Source organism: Pantherophis guttatus, chromosome 2 (assembly GCF_059756535.1).
Source record: "Pantherophis guttatus breed Tessera chromosome 2, ASM5975653v1, whole genome shotgun sequence".
In the NCBI taxonomy this organism is placed as follows: domain Eukaryota; kingdom Metazoa; phylum Chordata; class Lepidosauria; order Squamata; family Colubridae; genus Pantherophis; species Pantherophis guttatus.
The window spans coordinates 110,737,117-110,752,659 of NC_142064.1; the positions used below are offsets into that span (position 1 = coordinate 110,737,117).

A 15,543-nucleotide genomic window follows, 5' to 3' on the forward strand; every position below is an offset into this window, starting at 1 on the left:
AGCTCGTTCCACAGGGCGGATGCCCCCACAGAGAAGGCTCTCCCCCTGGGGGCCGCCAGCCGACATTGCCTGACCGACGGCACCCTGAGGAGGCCCTCTCTGTGAGAGCGTATTGGCCGGTGGGAGGTTATCGGTAGCAGCAGGCGGTCTCGCAAATATCCTGGCCCTAAGCCATGGAGCGCTTTAAAGATGAGAACCAACATCTTAAAGCGCACCCGGAAAATCACCGGGAGCCAATGTAGCTCGCGCAGGAGAGGTGTTACGTGGGAGAGCCACATCGCTCCCAAAATCACCCACGCGGCCGCATTCTGCACCAGCTGGAGCCTCCGGGTGCTCCTCAAGGGGAGCCCCATGTAGAGAGCGTTGCAGTAGTCCAGGCGTGACGTGACCAGGGCATGAGTGACCGTGCACATGGAGTCCCGATCCAGAAAGGGGCGCAACTGGCGTATCAGGCAGACCTGATATAAAGCCCCCCTGGCCACGGCCGTCATATGCTCTTCTAAAGACAGACGTGTGTCCAGGAGGACGCCCAAGTTGCAAGCCCCCTCTGTGGGGGTCAATGACTCGCCCCCAATAGCCAGCGATGGCACCAGCTGGCTATATCGGGACGCCGGTATCCACAGCCACTCGGTCTTGGAAGGGTTGAGTCGAAGCCTGTTCCTCCCCATCCAGACCCGCACGGCCTCCAGACACTGGGACATCACTTCGAGGGCATCATTGGGGTGGTCTGGGGTGGAGATGTACAGCTGAGTATCATCGTACAGATGGCATCGTACAGCTGAGTGTCAGCGTACAGATGGCATCGCACCCCAAAACCACGGATGATCTCACCCAGCGGCTTCACATAAATGTTGAACAGGAGCGGCGAGAGGACCGACCCTTGCGGCACCCCACAAATCAGGTGCCTTGAGGTCGACCTCTGCCCTCCAGCCAACACGGACTGCGACCAGTCGAAGAGATAGGAGGAGAACCACCGTAAGACAGTGCCTCCCGCTCCCAATCCTTCCAACCGGCGCAGCATGATACCATGGTCGATGGTATCAAAAGCCGCTGAGAGGTCTAACAGGACCAGAACAGAGGAACAATCCCTGTCCTGAGCCCTCCAGAGATCATCCACCAATGCGACCAATGCCGTCTCCGTGTTGTACCCAGGCCTGAAGCCGGACTGGCACGGATCTAGATAGATGGTTTCATCCAGGTACTGTGAGAGCTGTCGCGCAACCACTCTCCACAACCTTCGCAACAAAGCGAAGGTTGGAGACCGGACGGCAGTTTGCCAAAATGGCCGCGTCCAGAGAAGGCTTCTTGAGGAGGGGCCTCACCACCGCCTCTTTCAAGGCGGGAGGCAAGAAACCCTCTCTCAAAGAAGCATTTATAATCCTCTGGAGCCAGCCTCATGTTACCTCCCGGGTGGCCAGTACCAGCCAGGAGGGGCACGGGTCCAATAAACATGTGGTTGCGTTTAACCTCCCCAGGATCCTGTCCACGTCCTCAGGAGTCACAGGGTCGAACTCGCCCCAGATAACATTCTCAAGACCAGCCTCAGTCACCCTGCCAGGATCTACCCAGTCAGAGTCCAAGCCTTCCCGAATCTGAGCGATTTTATCGTGCAGATACTGTGCAAAATCCTCAGCCTGCCCTTGCAAGGGGTCTTCCCGCACTCCCTGATGGAGGAGGGAGCGAGTCACCCTAAACAAGGCGGCTGGGCGGTTATCTGCCGATGCAATAAGAGCAGAAAAGTGGTTATGCTTTGCCGCTTTTATCACCACTAGATAGGTCTTAATATGAGACCTAACTAGTGTTTGGTCAGATTTGGAGCGACTAGCCCTCCAACCACTCTCTAGGCGTCTTTTCCGGCGCTTCATCTCCCTCAGCTCCTTGGAGAACCAAGGGGCCGGGCAGGTTCGGCGTCGGGTCAGAGGCCGCAAAGGCATGACTCGGTCCAGAGCACCGGAGGCCGTCCTATCCCAGGCAGCCACCAGGTCTTCAGCCGAGTCGTGAGCCAGAGTTTCAGGAACTGGCCCAACTTCCCTCTGGAACCTATCAGGATCCATCAGGTGCCTGGGGCGGAACCACCTGGTCGGTTCCACCTCCCTGCAGTGGGGTGCAGCGGTCAAAAAGTCCAGCCTCAGGAGAGAATGGTCCGACCATGACAGGGGTTCAGTAACTATATCCCCTATATCCAGACCACTCAGCCACTGACCAGAGATAAAAATCAAGTTCAGAGTGTGTCCTACCGCGTGAGTGGGGCCATGAATTAAGTGTGTCAGGTCCATGGCTGTCATGGAAGCCATAAACTCCTGAGCCATCCCAGACGCCTCACTGGCAGACGGCGGGTTGAAATCCCCCATGACCAAAAGTCTGGGGGTATCAACCGCCACCCCGGCAATAATGTTGAGAAGCTCGGGCAGGGAGCCAGGTACACGATCAGCAGGCCCACCTGCATCCCATGGTCCCACTTCACCAGGAGAGACTCACATCCGGCTATCTGAGGTACAGTATCCTCCCTCGGATCAAGACCTTCCTCCCCCCAAGATGTCTAATGCAAAGTTACAATGGAAATGTTAAAATATAATCATCATTAAGTGGGGGCTTCAAATATATTTTAGCCTTTGTTTGGTTGGATATGTTTAGTGCCATCTTCGTTCAAATTCAGAGAATCATCCTATTCCAATTCACCTGGAACCTGGCAACCCAGTCACATATCAGAAAGGGATAACATCAACCCTCAATTATTTTATTGTTTTAGAGTAATAAGAGCTTCAACCGATGAGATCCTTAAAAACTACGAGAAGCCTTTCAGATTCACCAATTTCTTGTCACAGATTACATGCAGAAAACTAGAGAATTTCTCCTTGATACTTACTCATTGGGTGTGCCCTTTTGGCCACAGAATTGACCACGACTATCTGTTGGATAAATCACCTTGCGAGGGTCTCCTTGTGTCCATGCTGAAAAGAACATTAAATTAAATTAAATTAAATTAAATTAAATAATTAAATTAAATTAAATTAAATTAAATTAAATTAAATTAAATTAAATTAAATTAAATTAAATTAAATTAAATTAAGTCATTTATTTTAGGCATTGCCCAATTCCAAAATACAGATAGTCCTCGAGTTACAAATGTAATGGAGCCTGCCCACTCCATTCGTAACCCGAAGATTCATGGGAGTGAATCTCGTACCTTGAATGGGATCATTTCACTCACGCATTCTCTAATCGAATATGAGGCTCGTTAAGTGTACATGAGGTATTTCAGGGTGGGTAAGGCCATGGGGGGCCTAGTGATGGAACAGGCCATCTGCTGCATATACAATCAAGATATGATAAAGACTCGAAACAATATGGTTTCAATTTGGGGGAATCAGAGTTGGATTAGAGTATGGTTCACAATCCTATGAGAATCTAATGCTTGATGATCTGACGTGAAGCTGAGTTGGTGATTCTAGCACTGGGGAAGCTTTGCTCGCTCACCCGTTGCTCATTTCCAGCTATGTGGTCTGGTTGTGGACTCCTGTCTTAATTCATTTCAATATTGTTGAAATGAAATCAAATGTGTCTGTGTTCCAACACCAGCCAATATGGTTTAGAATGTGGCCTCCAACATTCCTCTCAAAGACCAAGTATAAAATTTTCTACAAAAGGGTCAAACCAGGACTTCCAGTGGCTCCGCAGGCGTCGGCGGTCGCTCCTTTGGGAGCGCTAGCCCCGAGACTTCGTTAAGCCGCTAGAACAGCGAAAATCAGCTCTCTAGCGGCTTGGAAACTTTCCCCTCGGGAAAAGAGGGGAAAGAGAGCAGCCGGGTGCAGGTAGAGCTCCCCAAGAGCTCCAGGAATAATCCTGTAGCTCGAAGGGTGAGAGCTCCCCAGGAACCTGGTAGAGCTCCGAATCCGAGACGTGTCTGCTTCATGCAGAACAAGACGCCGCGACCATCCCTGCAAGCAACTTTGTAACAACATTTGGACTAAAGCAAGCAGAGCAAAGACAGGAGACATTATAACTGCAAGTAACAAATTTTAACTCCAGCTGAATACTGTTTCTTTCTGGGTCTGATGAGAACGGAAAAAAGTTGAAACAAAATGGCGCTGGCTTGTTAAGGGCGTAAAAAGTGAAAGTTAAAGAAGAAAGTGCTTGTTAACTTGTTAAAGCTGTCAGCCCCATTTAACTCTAATGGACATTATTTTAAAGAATTAAGACTCTGGGACTAAAAGAATAAAGTATTGACTTACTAATAAGCCATATTATTGGTTAAAGATCAAGATTAAAATATTTACTGACTTAGTGGGCTGGTTGTTGAAAATTACAATTTGGGAATGGCTTCAAAGCAGACAAAAACAGGCATTCCAAAAAGTGCTGGAAGTTCTCCTGCTCAAACTCCTAAATTTCAGTCTTTGCTGGCCCCAGTGGATACACAAGCACAAGCACAAATGCAAACACAAGTATTGACACTGGAGGCTCTTCAAGGTGTCTTAAAGATACAAGCCTCTGAATTGCAAGAAATCCTAATCCAGACCCATAATCAAGAAATAAGAGAAGACATTGTGGAAGCATTTCAGGGTTTGGTGGGTCATGTTACATCGTTGGAGGAAGAGGTTGAAGAAATTAATCAAATTAATCAATCTAATGTGAATTTGGAGGTTAAAGTGGATGAAACTCAAATCAAGATCGACAAGACAGAGGCAGAATTTATAATGACACAATATAGGGCGATGGAATTTGCTTTGAGGGTAAGAGGCTTAAAAGAAAATAATCAGGAAAATTTGAAAGAGATTTTTGCAGAAGCTCTTGCACTGTTAACTGGAGAGTCCAAAGCAGAGTGTGACTGGCAAATTGATAAAATTTATCGTGTTAATTCATGGATTGCCAGGCAAAGACAACTACCAAGAGATATTGTGATCTACTTTGTTACCAGGAAGATAAGAAATGGGATCTTACAAGCTTCTTACAAAAACAAACTACAAGTGGCAGGACAGGAGGTTGCAGTATTCAAGGAAATTCCCCCTAAAATGTTGAGAGCTAAAAAAGACTATGCATTTCTAGTGGATGAATTGAGAAATCGTCAGATACAGTATAGATGGGAGGTTCCAGCCGGATTGGTGGTGACTTATTCAGGAGAACGATATCGTCTCAATACAATTTGGAAGGCAAGAGATTTTATATCAATGTATTAAAGGCTGGATACCCACCATTTCCAGGATCCAGAAAAAGAAAAGAAGCAGGAGACGCTAGAAAGGAAGGCTTGCAAGCACAAGCCCAGGGAGGGGCTTGGAGTACCCAAGAAGAATTAGTGCAACTTTTGGAGGCTGTGCAAGCCTTGGAGTTATTTGAAAAAACAGAAGAAGCCCAAGAACAAAGACAAACACGAGCGGCAACTAAACGAAAGGAACAAGAATTAAAGATGCAACAAACCCAGATAACAACCCAAGGAAGTACAAACATAAATATAGAAGCCGGGGGGGGGGGGGGGGGGCAAGACCGAAGAAGAAATTCCAGGAGGATTTCCAATCGGTGCTCAAAAGGCTTCAGGGGGCCAAAGATGGCAACTAGATTTTTAACTTGGAATGTTAATGGCTTAAACTCACCGCAAAAAAGGAAGAAAATATTCCATTATTTGAAACAATTTAAAAATGATGTAATTTGTTTGCAAGAAACACATATTAAGGCAAATGTGGGGGGGGATATATATGTAAACTTTTAAAACTTTTCAATAAAAAAAAGGGTCAAACCAGTGGTGAAATCTAATTTTTTTCCCTACCGGTTCTGTGGCTTGATAGGTGTGGCTTGATAGGCGTGGCTTGGTGGGGGGGGGTCATGTGACTGGGTGGGCGTGGCTATGTAGTCATGTGACTGGGGGGTTAAAAGACAGAAACTCAGTTTAACAATGTCCTGCTGGATCAGGGGGTTAGACTAGATGACTTCCAGGTCCCTTCCAGCCCTGGATTGATTGCTGTGCACATCTTTCAAGTCCTCTGAAGCTGCGTCTAGTGCCAGGTTTGTGGTCCTTCCTTCCTCTCCTTTTTCTCTCCCTCCCTCCCACCTTTTCTTTTTCTTTCTTCCCTCCTTCCTTCCTTCCTTCCTTCTGCAGCACCCCCCACCCACCCCCCGTTTTTGGCCTAACAGGCTTTAGGGAAGCCTCCTGGGAGCAAAAATGGACCCCAATCCCCATTTTTGGCCTAGTAGGTCTCAGGGAAGCCTCCTGGGAGCAAAAAAGGACTTCCCCCAATAAGTAGTAAAAATGCTTTAAAAAGTAAAAAAAAAAGTTCCGAGGATTGCACTGCACAGCTGATTTGAACCTTTTTTAAAAAACTTTTTTAAAGCATTTTTTTACTACCTATTGCCCGAATGGGTAGTAAAAAAAATGCTTTAAAAAAAGTAAAAAAAAAAAGTTCAGACGATCAGCTGTGCCGCACCATCTTCAGAACTTTTAAAAAACTTTTTAAAGCATTTTTACTACCGGTTCGGCGAACCAGTCACATTTGTTACTACCGGTTCGGGCAAACCGGCCCAAACCGATAGCATTTCACCCCTGGGTCAAACCCTTGGGGCAGCAGACATTAGCAATATGATTAAAGAGCAAACCATTATTTAAGATTTGATACCATTAGTTGAATCCTACTTATTTACTTCTATGATGATATACCTTCTTGGCTGTCATAATTCTCCTTCTCCATCTAACTTTGATATCCAACTTTCAGTAACAAAAATAATATCTCAAGGCAGAGAAAAATAATAAACAGTAGAATACATACCCACAATACCCACTGCAACATAGCCCCCAATTGCAACCAGCAGCAAGATACAGCAGATGATATCTGTGCAGCCCCTGGAAGAAGAAACAAGCTAAGTGAGAGTAAGTAACAATATATTTGTCTCTGGCACACAGTAGTGATAAAAAGAAAACCTTGAAAACTCTCTAATCAAATGACAAATAAACTATAGTCCATCTCAAGAATAATGGACAGGCAAATATAACCAACACATTCCTCCTTCAACCTATAGTGAAGATGGGGAGTGGACATTAACTCCTCAGAAGTAGTAAACCACCATCTCTAGCTTTTAGAGATGTACACAGGGATACTATGATGCTGATTACTAACTACTACAATTCAGAAAAGATGGTATGTTAAACCCAAGTCTGTTAATCTTACACACAAAAAAGTTAATCGGAAACAAAGTAATCCAGATCTAAGATCAAATAACCTTATTGGGTTTACAGAATAACAGAATTACAGAATGGGAGAAGACCTTAGCGGTCTTCTAGTCCAATCCCCTGCTCAAGCAGGAGATCCTATACCATTCTGGACAAGTGGATGTCCATTCTCTTCCTAAAAACCTCCCGTAATTGTGAGATGGAGTCCTCACAATTTCTGGAGGCAAGCCATTCTACTGATTAACTGTTCTCATTGTCAGGAAATTTCTCATTAATTCTAGGTGGATATCTCTTTAATAGTCTTCCATCCATTGCTTCTTATCCTGCCTTTAGGTGCTTTGAAAAATTGGCTGACCCCCTCCTCTTGGTGACAGCCCCTCATATATTGGAAGACTGCTATCATGATACATAACTTTATGGCTACTATCATGATATATATCTTTATGAAAACTATCTTGTGATTCCTTCATTTAAAAAGAATTATTTCAGTATGAAATATAAAGGATTCATCCACCTATTCTGCTTACCATGACACAAAATTTACCATTTAGTGAGATATCTTTAAAACAAAGCTTCCATCCTATAGGCCTCCCACTGCTGGGGTAGGCTAAAGAAAAGCTAATCTAAGGTATTCTAGTATAAAAATAATGTTTTTTCCTGCACAGTAATTGCTGAAGCATTTTTCTGAAGTTAGTAACGTTTGAATTTCAGTCAGAAAAAAACAACAATCGCTCAGAGTGGTGTTGGATGGTTATTCTAATTTTTGTTTGTAAACTACCATAAAACTGAATTATACTGGCAACATTTAACATTTAAACTAACAGATAAATACATATTATCAGAGAATAAGAGCAATCTCCATTCAATAGCTAGTCATGAGTTAGCATAATAATTCGTTAAGAACCTACAAAACAAATATTTATCTGATCATCAGAATAAGGCAACTAATGTAACCCCATAAAAATAAAATTGGCTGATAAAATTATTTATGAATTGTTGTAATATCAGATACAAATTGAAATGTAAACCTCTGATCATATGTCAGTAATGTCAGTAAAATTATATTATCATCCTACTATAATTAAATAATACTATAGCTGGAAAACAAACTATGTCCATGCACAAAGCAAGAAGTGAAACTAGAATAAGAGCTACTAAACCCACCCGATGCATTCCAAAGAAATAATCAAGACCCCTAAACTCCTGGATTTTCAATAGAGTTATCTTTTCATTACTTTCCAAAGGGGGGGGGGAATCAACAGATGGTAATAAATGGTCACTCTAGACATACCGTAGTGCACTGAAAAATAACAGCAAAAATCTCAAACCTTTTACCAATAGGGTGGTCTTACCTGTCGTAAATGGGGCCTTTGAAAGTTGGGTCATATTTATGTGGTGTCCCTAAAAAACGAGATTGTTGAGTTAGACAACTTATATAACTCAAGAATATGTAAACTGGGTATTTTATTTTCACTATTCCAATAAGATAAATATCACTGGGAAATTCTTTGTCAATGTTCAATAATGGCATGACAATTCTCAGCTTAATTTGTAGAAATTTCCTACACAAAACAGGAATGCAGAAAATAAAACAAGCAGGAGGGGTGGGATAACAGAATATGAAAAAAGGATGGTGGTAGTGGGGTTCTGTAGTAGAAAATCAGGATTTGAAGTATCACTGTGCATAAGTTTGTACCATTTTTCTATTTGCTCACAGGATATGATCTGTTTGTTATGACTGAAATTAATTCCAATATAACAAAAGGTTCCAGTTCCTAACATGTTTATCCAAGTCTCTGGAGAATTTCTACTAATTTTGTGCTGGTCTTGGGGAGGGACAATCTTGATAGATTGTGTCTTCTATTTTTCTCTTTTGAGAAAATTTGAGTGAAGGGCAAAATTATGGTCACATTATTTCAAGTTTACAATAGAAGGGTTTCTTTTTCTCAAAATGCCTGGGTTTTTTTTGCAAGTACAGAAGCATCATTTGTGCAACTTGAGCACTGGATTATTACTTTCCCCCATCCCATGATTGACAAATAATTGAGAAACCTACACTTGGAGAACTATTATCAGTGTATAACTTTAAAGCTACAAAGATACTGTATATAACCAGAACTCTGATCCATTTTACCGTATTTTCCGGCGTATAAGACGACTGGGCGTATAAGACAACCCCCGACTTTTCCTGTTAAAATATAGGGTTTGGGCTATACTCGCCGTATAAGACTACCCCTCTTCCAACGCACACCAAATAAAAATTAAAAAACATCAACTGGCTCACCCACAATGTAAAAGCAGCTGTGCTAGACCCAAAATGGCCCCTGCAACAAGCAGGAACCACACACAGCCACAAAAAGCCCCCCAAAAAACAACTTTCACACTTTACACACACACAACACAACACAACTGGCTCACCCACAATGTAAAAACAGCTGTGCTAGACCCAAAATGGTCCCTGCAACAAGCAGGGAACCTCACACAGCCACAAAAAGCCCAAAAAAACAACTTTCACACTTTACACACACAAAATTCCACATACAACTTTGTGAGATTTTGTGTGTTTGTGTAGTTAGAGTGAAACACTACAGAAACACACTAAATCTCAGAAAGCTGCACAAATATTATTTTATTTTTATACGAAAACTAAATGTAAAACTTCCTAAACTTTAAATGGCTAGGTCTAAAAAAGAACAACTAAAAAAACCCCAATTAACTATTTTTTTAAAGCTCCCAAAGGGGAAAAAAACTTACCCAATAGAACAGGGGTCTCCAACCTTGGCAACTTTAAGACTTGTAGACTTCAACTCCCAGAATTCCTCAGCCAGCTTTGTTTTGCTGGCTGAGGAATTCTGGGAGTTGAAGTCCACAACTCCCTGCCTGCTTGATTGCAGGCAGGGAGTGGCTTATTGATGGAATGGATTCAGGCAAGCGAAGCAAGGCAAGCATTGCGACTAGCAGCTAAGGTAAGCAAGCTGGAGGGGAAAACTTTTTTTCTTTTACATGGCTCTGGCGATCCCAGCTGCGTTGCCTGATTAGCAGGCAACTCAGCTGGGATCATCAGAGCTTGGATCGCCAGAGTCATGTAAAAGAAAAAAGTTTTTTCCTTTTACATGGCTCTGGCGATCCCAGCTGAGTTGCCTGATTAGCAGGCAAAGCTGGGATCATCAGAGCTTGGATCGCCAGAGCCATTTAAGGCTCGTTGGAGCCTTTCAGGCTGGTCTGCCTGGTTACAGGAGAACGACACCCGGCGTATAAGATGACCCCCGACTTTTGAGAAGATTTTCATGTGTTAAAAAGTCATCTTTTACGCCGGAAAATACGGTAGTTTCCAGCAGTATTTTGACAAATTACCTGGAAATAGAGAAGTTTGAGTTCCTACACCTATGATTATTCTGTACATTTCAGTAGAATCATAATACTAAAGATGAGAATTACTGCTGTTGCCAAAATGTTTACTTATTCATCTCCATTATAAACTTTCCTTCTGTCATGCTGCTTTGCCTCCACAAAAAGCAATTTTGCCACTCTTCACCAACTTGCTGCCTTTCAAAAGTGCTGAAATACAAACTGTAATCAACCCCAGACATTGCAATCAATAGATCTCTTTCCTTCTTCAATTCAAATCCATTTTCTCTGTATATTTCATTTATCCCTCCTCTGGCTCAAAGTCTGATTTCCAGAGGATAGCAAGGAAAGATAAGGCGGCCTTCATAAATGAACAAGGCAAAGAAAAGGGGGAAACAACAGAATGGGAAAGATTAGAGATCTCTTCAAGAAAATTGGAGATCTCAAGGGAATGTTTTGTGCAAAGATGTGCATGGACTTGTGGGAAGCTCCCCCTCCCCAGAAGAATGAAATATTTTGGGAAATATTTAAAAAGGCAGAATATTATATTTCTCTAAAGGAGAAATGGAGAAAAATGTTTTTAGGGGCAGAAAGCAACCACCAGTCTTTCTTAATAGCCCACAGTAGATGCCAGCACTTAAGGAGATAAAGAGCTTAATGAAAGCGGACGCCAATTATCTAGATGGCTCCATTCATAAGCAAACACCCCCCCCTGCAGCCAGAAATCCATTCGACAGGATATTTCAAAACTCCTTGCCGCAAAGTTTGACAGCTAGCAAAAGCAGAATGGTAGGATAAGAACAAGCAGCCCCTCACCCAAGATCCAACACAGGATGAAAGCCATTAGCCAGAATAGGAATTGCCCAACATCTTTTTTGAAACACAAAGCCCATATTGCACAAATCGCAAACCTTTGTTGGCAAGGTGATATCTCTACTTTTTAATATGCTGTCTAGGTTTGCCATAGCTTTCCTCCCAAGGAGCAAGCACCTTTTAATTTCATGGCTGCAGTCATTGTCTGCACTGATCTTGGAGCCTAAGAAAATAAAATCTGTCACTGCTTCCATTTCTTCCCCTTCTATTTGCCAGGAAATGCTGGGACCAGATACCATGATCTTTGTTTTTTAATATTGAATTTCAACCCAACTTTTGCACTCTCTTCTTTCAACCTCATTAACAGGCTCTTTAGTATAGATGAGTGCTGTTAAAGTGCTGCACTCAAAATGCCAGCAAATTCGGACAACTCAACAATTGTCACAGAATTGGAAAATGTCAGTTTATGTTCCAATCCAAAGAAGGGCAATGCCAAAGAATGTTCTAATTACCATACAATTGCATTCATTTCACATATTAGCAAGGTCATATTCAAAATCCAACAAGCTAGGCTTCAGCAATATGTGAACCAAGAACTAACAGAAGTACAAACTGGGTTTTAAAGAGGCAGAGGAACTAGAGATCAAATTGCCAACATTCATGGGATTATGGAAAAAGCAAGGGAGTTCTAGAAAACATTTACTTCTGCTTCATTGACTATCCTAAAGCCTTTGATTGGGTAGATTACAACAAACGGGGGCAAGTTCTTAAAGAGATGGGAGTTCTAGACCACTTTACCTGTCTTCTGAGAAACTGTATGCGGGTCAAGGAGCAACAATTAGAACTGAACATCGAACCTATTGGCTCAAAATAGGGAAAAGAGCACAACAAGGCTGTATATTGTCACCCTGCTTATTTAACTTCTATGCAGAGTACATCATACAAAATGGTGAGCTGGATAAATCACAAACTGGAATTAAGATTGCCAGGAGAAACATCAATAACTTCAGATATGCAGAAGATAGCACCATAATGACAGAAAGTGAAGAGGAGCTACACAAAACCACACACCTCTGGTCCATGGAAAAAACTCTCTCCACGGAACCAGTCCCTGGTGCCCCAAAGGTTGGGGGCTGCTGGCTTAGGGCACCATATAAATTAGCAATTTGTTTCAGGGTAAAATACCCAGCGCTGATCATTACCTTTAAAATCTTAGTTCCAGGCTCTTTCCTTTTTCCATATGAACCTCCACACTTACTAGGAACTCAGTTTGCTCAGTTATTGCAAGATCATCTGGCAGTAAATCTGGACTCAGCTCTTTCTACTGCCCACCCAATTCTTTTAGAATGCAACGTCTTCATTTTTATCAGTTTTGTAAATGGCCATTAAAACATCTCTTTTGTTCTGACCCTCAACTGTTAATTTTAATATAAGTTCTACTTGTTTCAAATGCTATTTGACTATTTTTATCATTCAGTTTTACATTTGTTTTTATTGTAAGCTACTAAGAGATCTTGGTAGTAAGTGACTTAAATAAAGTAAATAAATAATAAAAGAAATAAATAAAAGAAACTACCCTAAAGAAATTGAAATTTGTATATATACTGCACTCATCCAAACTTTTATGTCTCACTACAAAAATACAAAGATTCCAAGTTTTCTTCTGAAGAGACTGGAGAGCTGCTGAGTCCCTTGCATAATTAATACTTGGAGAAGAAGAAAACCACCACCCTCTTTTAATTGACAAGATGTTTGCTTATAACAAGATTAACCTTCATAATTATCCTCCACATCAAAGAAAATCTACTGCAAAGAATCTAACTGTAAAGAAGTTCTACTGCGTTCTCTCCCTCCCTAATTTCCAAGCTACAAAAACCAACAATCCAGAGACTACAGTAGTTGTAGGTGTCAGGTCCCTTAGAAAGCTATTGGGATGCTGCCATATTGGGAGGGGGGAGGCTTGAGGGGGAATTTTTGCAGGCTTTCACTTGATTTGTTGTACAGGACCTTGAGAGAAATAGGGAGGGGGAAGGAATGTGCCTTGGGTCATCCTAGGGAGGAGGAATGGAATGTGATTGGAGCCATTTGCGCTATCTCGGCAACAGAGAAAGCAAAACCAAAGCGGCTGAATGACAGATATCACCTTCTGTGCCTGAGGTTCTCAAAACATCTTTGCCGCCTGTGATTGGCTCGATGATGGACTGGACAATGGGAGGGGCTTTGCTTGCAATAGTTTAATTTAGCACTTTGAGCAGGAAACCTCAGATCCTGCCTAGATCTCCTTTGCTATCTTTCAATAAAAGTTCCTTTTGAAATGCTAAGTGTTTCAAAGAATTCTACTTTCTTGAGAAGATTGACGAGGTGGGACCTTACATTAGGCAGGATCTGCAATTTAGTCAACCTGGAGAGACTTCAGCCCTACCATGGGGACTATACATACAATGTCTAACTAAGTCAGCGATCATGAAGAGGCTAATGTTAGGGAGATACTTCAATGGGGCATGGGTCAAGGAAACCTCACCTCATGCAGCTCCACAAAGCCACGCTGGTCTACTGGCATGGGAAGGAAGACTGGGAAGGACAGACCAGGGGACTCACCTTCACCCAAGGCAGCCAACAACAAGATCGATGTGAGAGCTGGAGACTCTATATGATGACTACAAGAAGGAGTCCACAACTTGGTCAGATCACCTCATGAAGTATGTCATGAGCCTCATAAGGGAAGCCCTCCACAGCAAGGTGACACCGCCTGTGCTGGAGGCGAGGAGACCGGGTGTCAGCCAGATTTCCAGCATGGATTTTCCCTTTGATGTTTGCTTGGTATTGACTGCCATAGTAATGGGGAGGGGGGCATGGCACTCGGGTTTGGGAAGTGTGCTGGTGTGATGAAGGTCCATGTGAACTAAAAGGAAGGTTTGCAAGGCTTCTGGCGGTAATGTCATCGTGGAGAGGGTGAGGAAACGGGACGCTGTATCCAAAATCCAAAAACTCTGTATCAGGAACCCTTACAGAGCACTCTCAATCTCGTAGAGATCGGGAAATAAAAGGGGAAGTTCCGAAGCCCCTCGGAGACACGCTATCGCCCGGGAGGACAAAGGACTAATCCCTTTAAAAGTGGTGGAGAGGAAGTTGGCTTGCAAGGCAGATTAGGAGTGTTGGTGGCCATATAGAAAGGAAGCAAAGAATGAAGAAAACAGTTTCTAGTGACAGACTAAACAGACCCAGAAGAAGGAAATTGGAAAAAACTGAAATCGGAAGCGCGGGGTGAGGAGGACGCAAAAGAGATGGACAAGTTAAGTCCAACAAGTGGTGACGGATTAGGAGAGAAGCATGAAATAGAAAAAGAGGTCAGTGCGAGGGAAGGAGGAGCCCAGAGAGTGAGACAGCAGAACGGGAGGAATAGCAACAGAGTTAAGACCCCTGCGACAGAGAGAACTGGAGAAGGTGAAAAACCAGAGAAGCTAAATGACTTTATGAGGTAAAGAAGAAACTAAAGAGTTTAATTTTGAAAAATCCATGGAATTTAAATTGTGACTGGTGACTGTAAAAGGGAGATATAAAAACTAAAAGCTAAAAAAAAAAAAGAAAGACGAGACCATATAGACGGATTTGAGGGGAGAGACTAAGACTTGAAAGAGGATTGATGCAATAGCATGACAGAAAACTACAACTACAACTACAACTAAAAACTAGAGAAGGGGTGACAAAGAACAACAAAAGAAGAATATAATATATTTTCTATATACAAATATATATATATAAGTAGTAAAGTAAGAATTATTTAATATTATCGTATTAAAGTTAGAAGTAATTATTGCATTGTTAATCTACAGTTTGAAAGAGAGGAATGTTATTGAGTATAAAGTATTAATGAATGAATAAGATATTAAGTGAGGTATAGTAATATACAGAGGGTATAAAAAAATAGAAGAAAAAATAATAGAGAAACAGAAGAGAAGTAAATTAAATAAATTGTACTGATTAGATATACTGCGAAATAAAACCTGATTATATTGTATACTGGATGAATTTAAATTAAGTTGAAATTTATACAGAATATAAGCAAAGGTGTGTGTATTTAAAATTGTTTTTGTATAAGAAAAACTTAGAGAAATACATGTACCCCCCCCCCAAAAAAAGTGATTAAGGATTAAGGAAAAATAATTATATGATAGTGTGGAAAAACTCTACAAGAGCTTTAAAAATGTCAACGACAACAACTATAGCCA

General features: G+C 42.2%; 1 protein-coding gene across 18 annotated transcripts in view; it reads right to left on the reverse strand.

Annotated features, from left to right (window-relative positions):
* Positions 1-15,543, reverse strand: part of SLC44A2 (solute carrier family 44 member 2 (CTL2 blood group)) — a 119,758-nt gene that overhangs the window by 75,241 nt on the left and 28,974 nt on the right. For all 18 annotated transcript variants that reach the window (XR_015732792.1, XR_015732791.1, XR_015732790.1 and 15 more), the window contains 3 exons: positions 8,506-8,554; positions 6,753-6,826; positions 2,867-2,951 (listed from right to left, as the gene is read on the reverse strand). Coding sequence is in view for 8 of the 18 variants with exons in the window: in XM_034437853.3 (XP_034293744.1) it covers positions 2,867-2,951; positions 6,753-6,826; positions 8,506-8,554 (208 nt within the window). In the remaining 10 variants the exon portion in view is untranslated. The remainder of the gene's footprint in view (positions 1-2,866; positions 2,952-6,752; positions 6,827-8,505; positions 8,555-15,543) is intronic.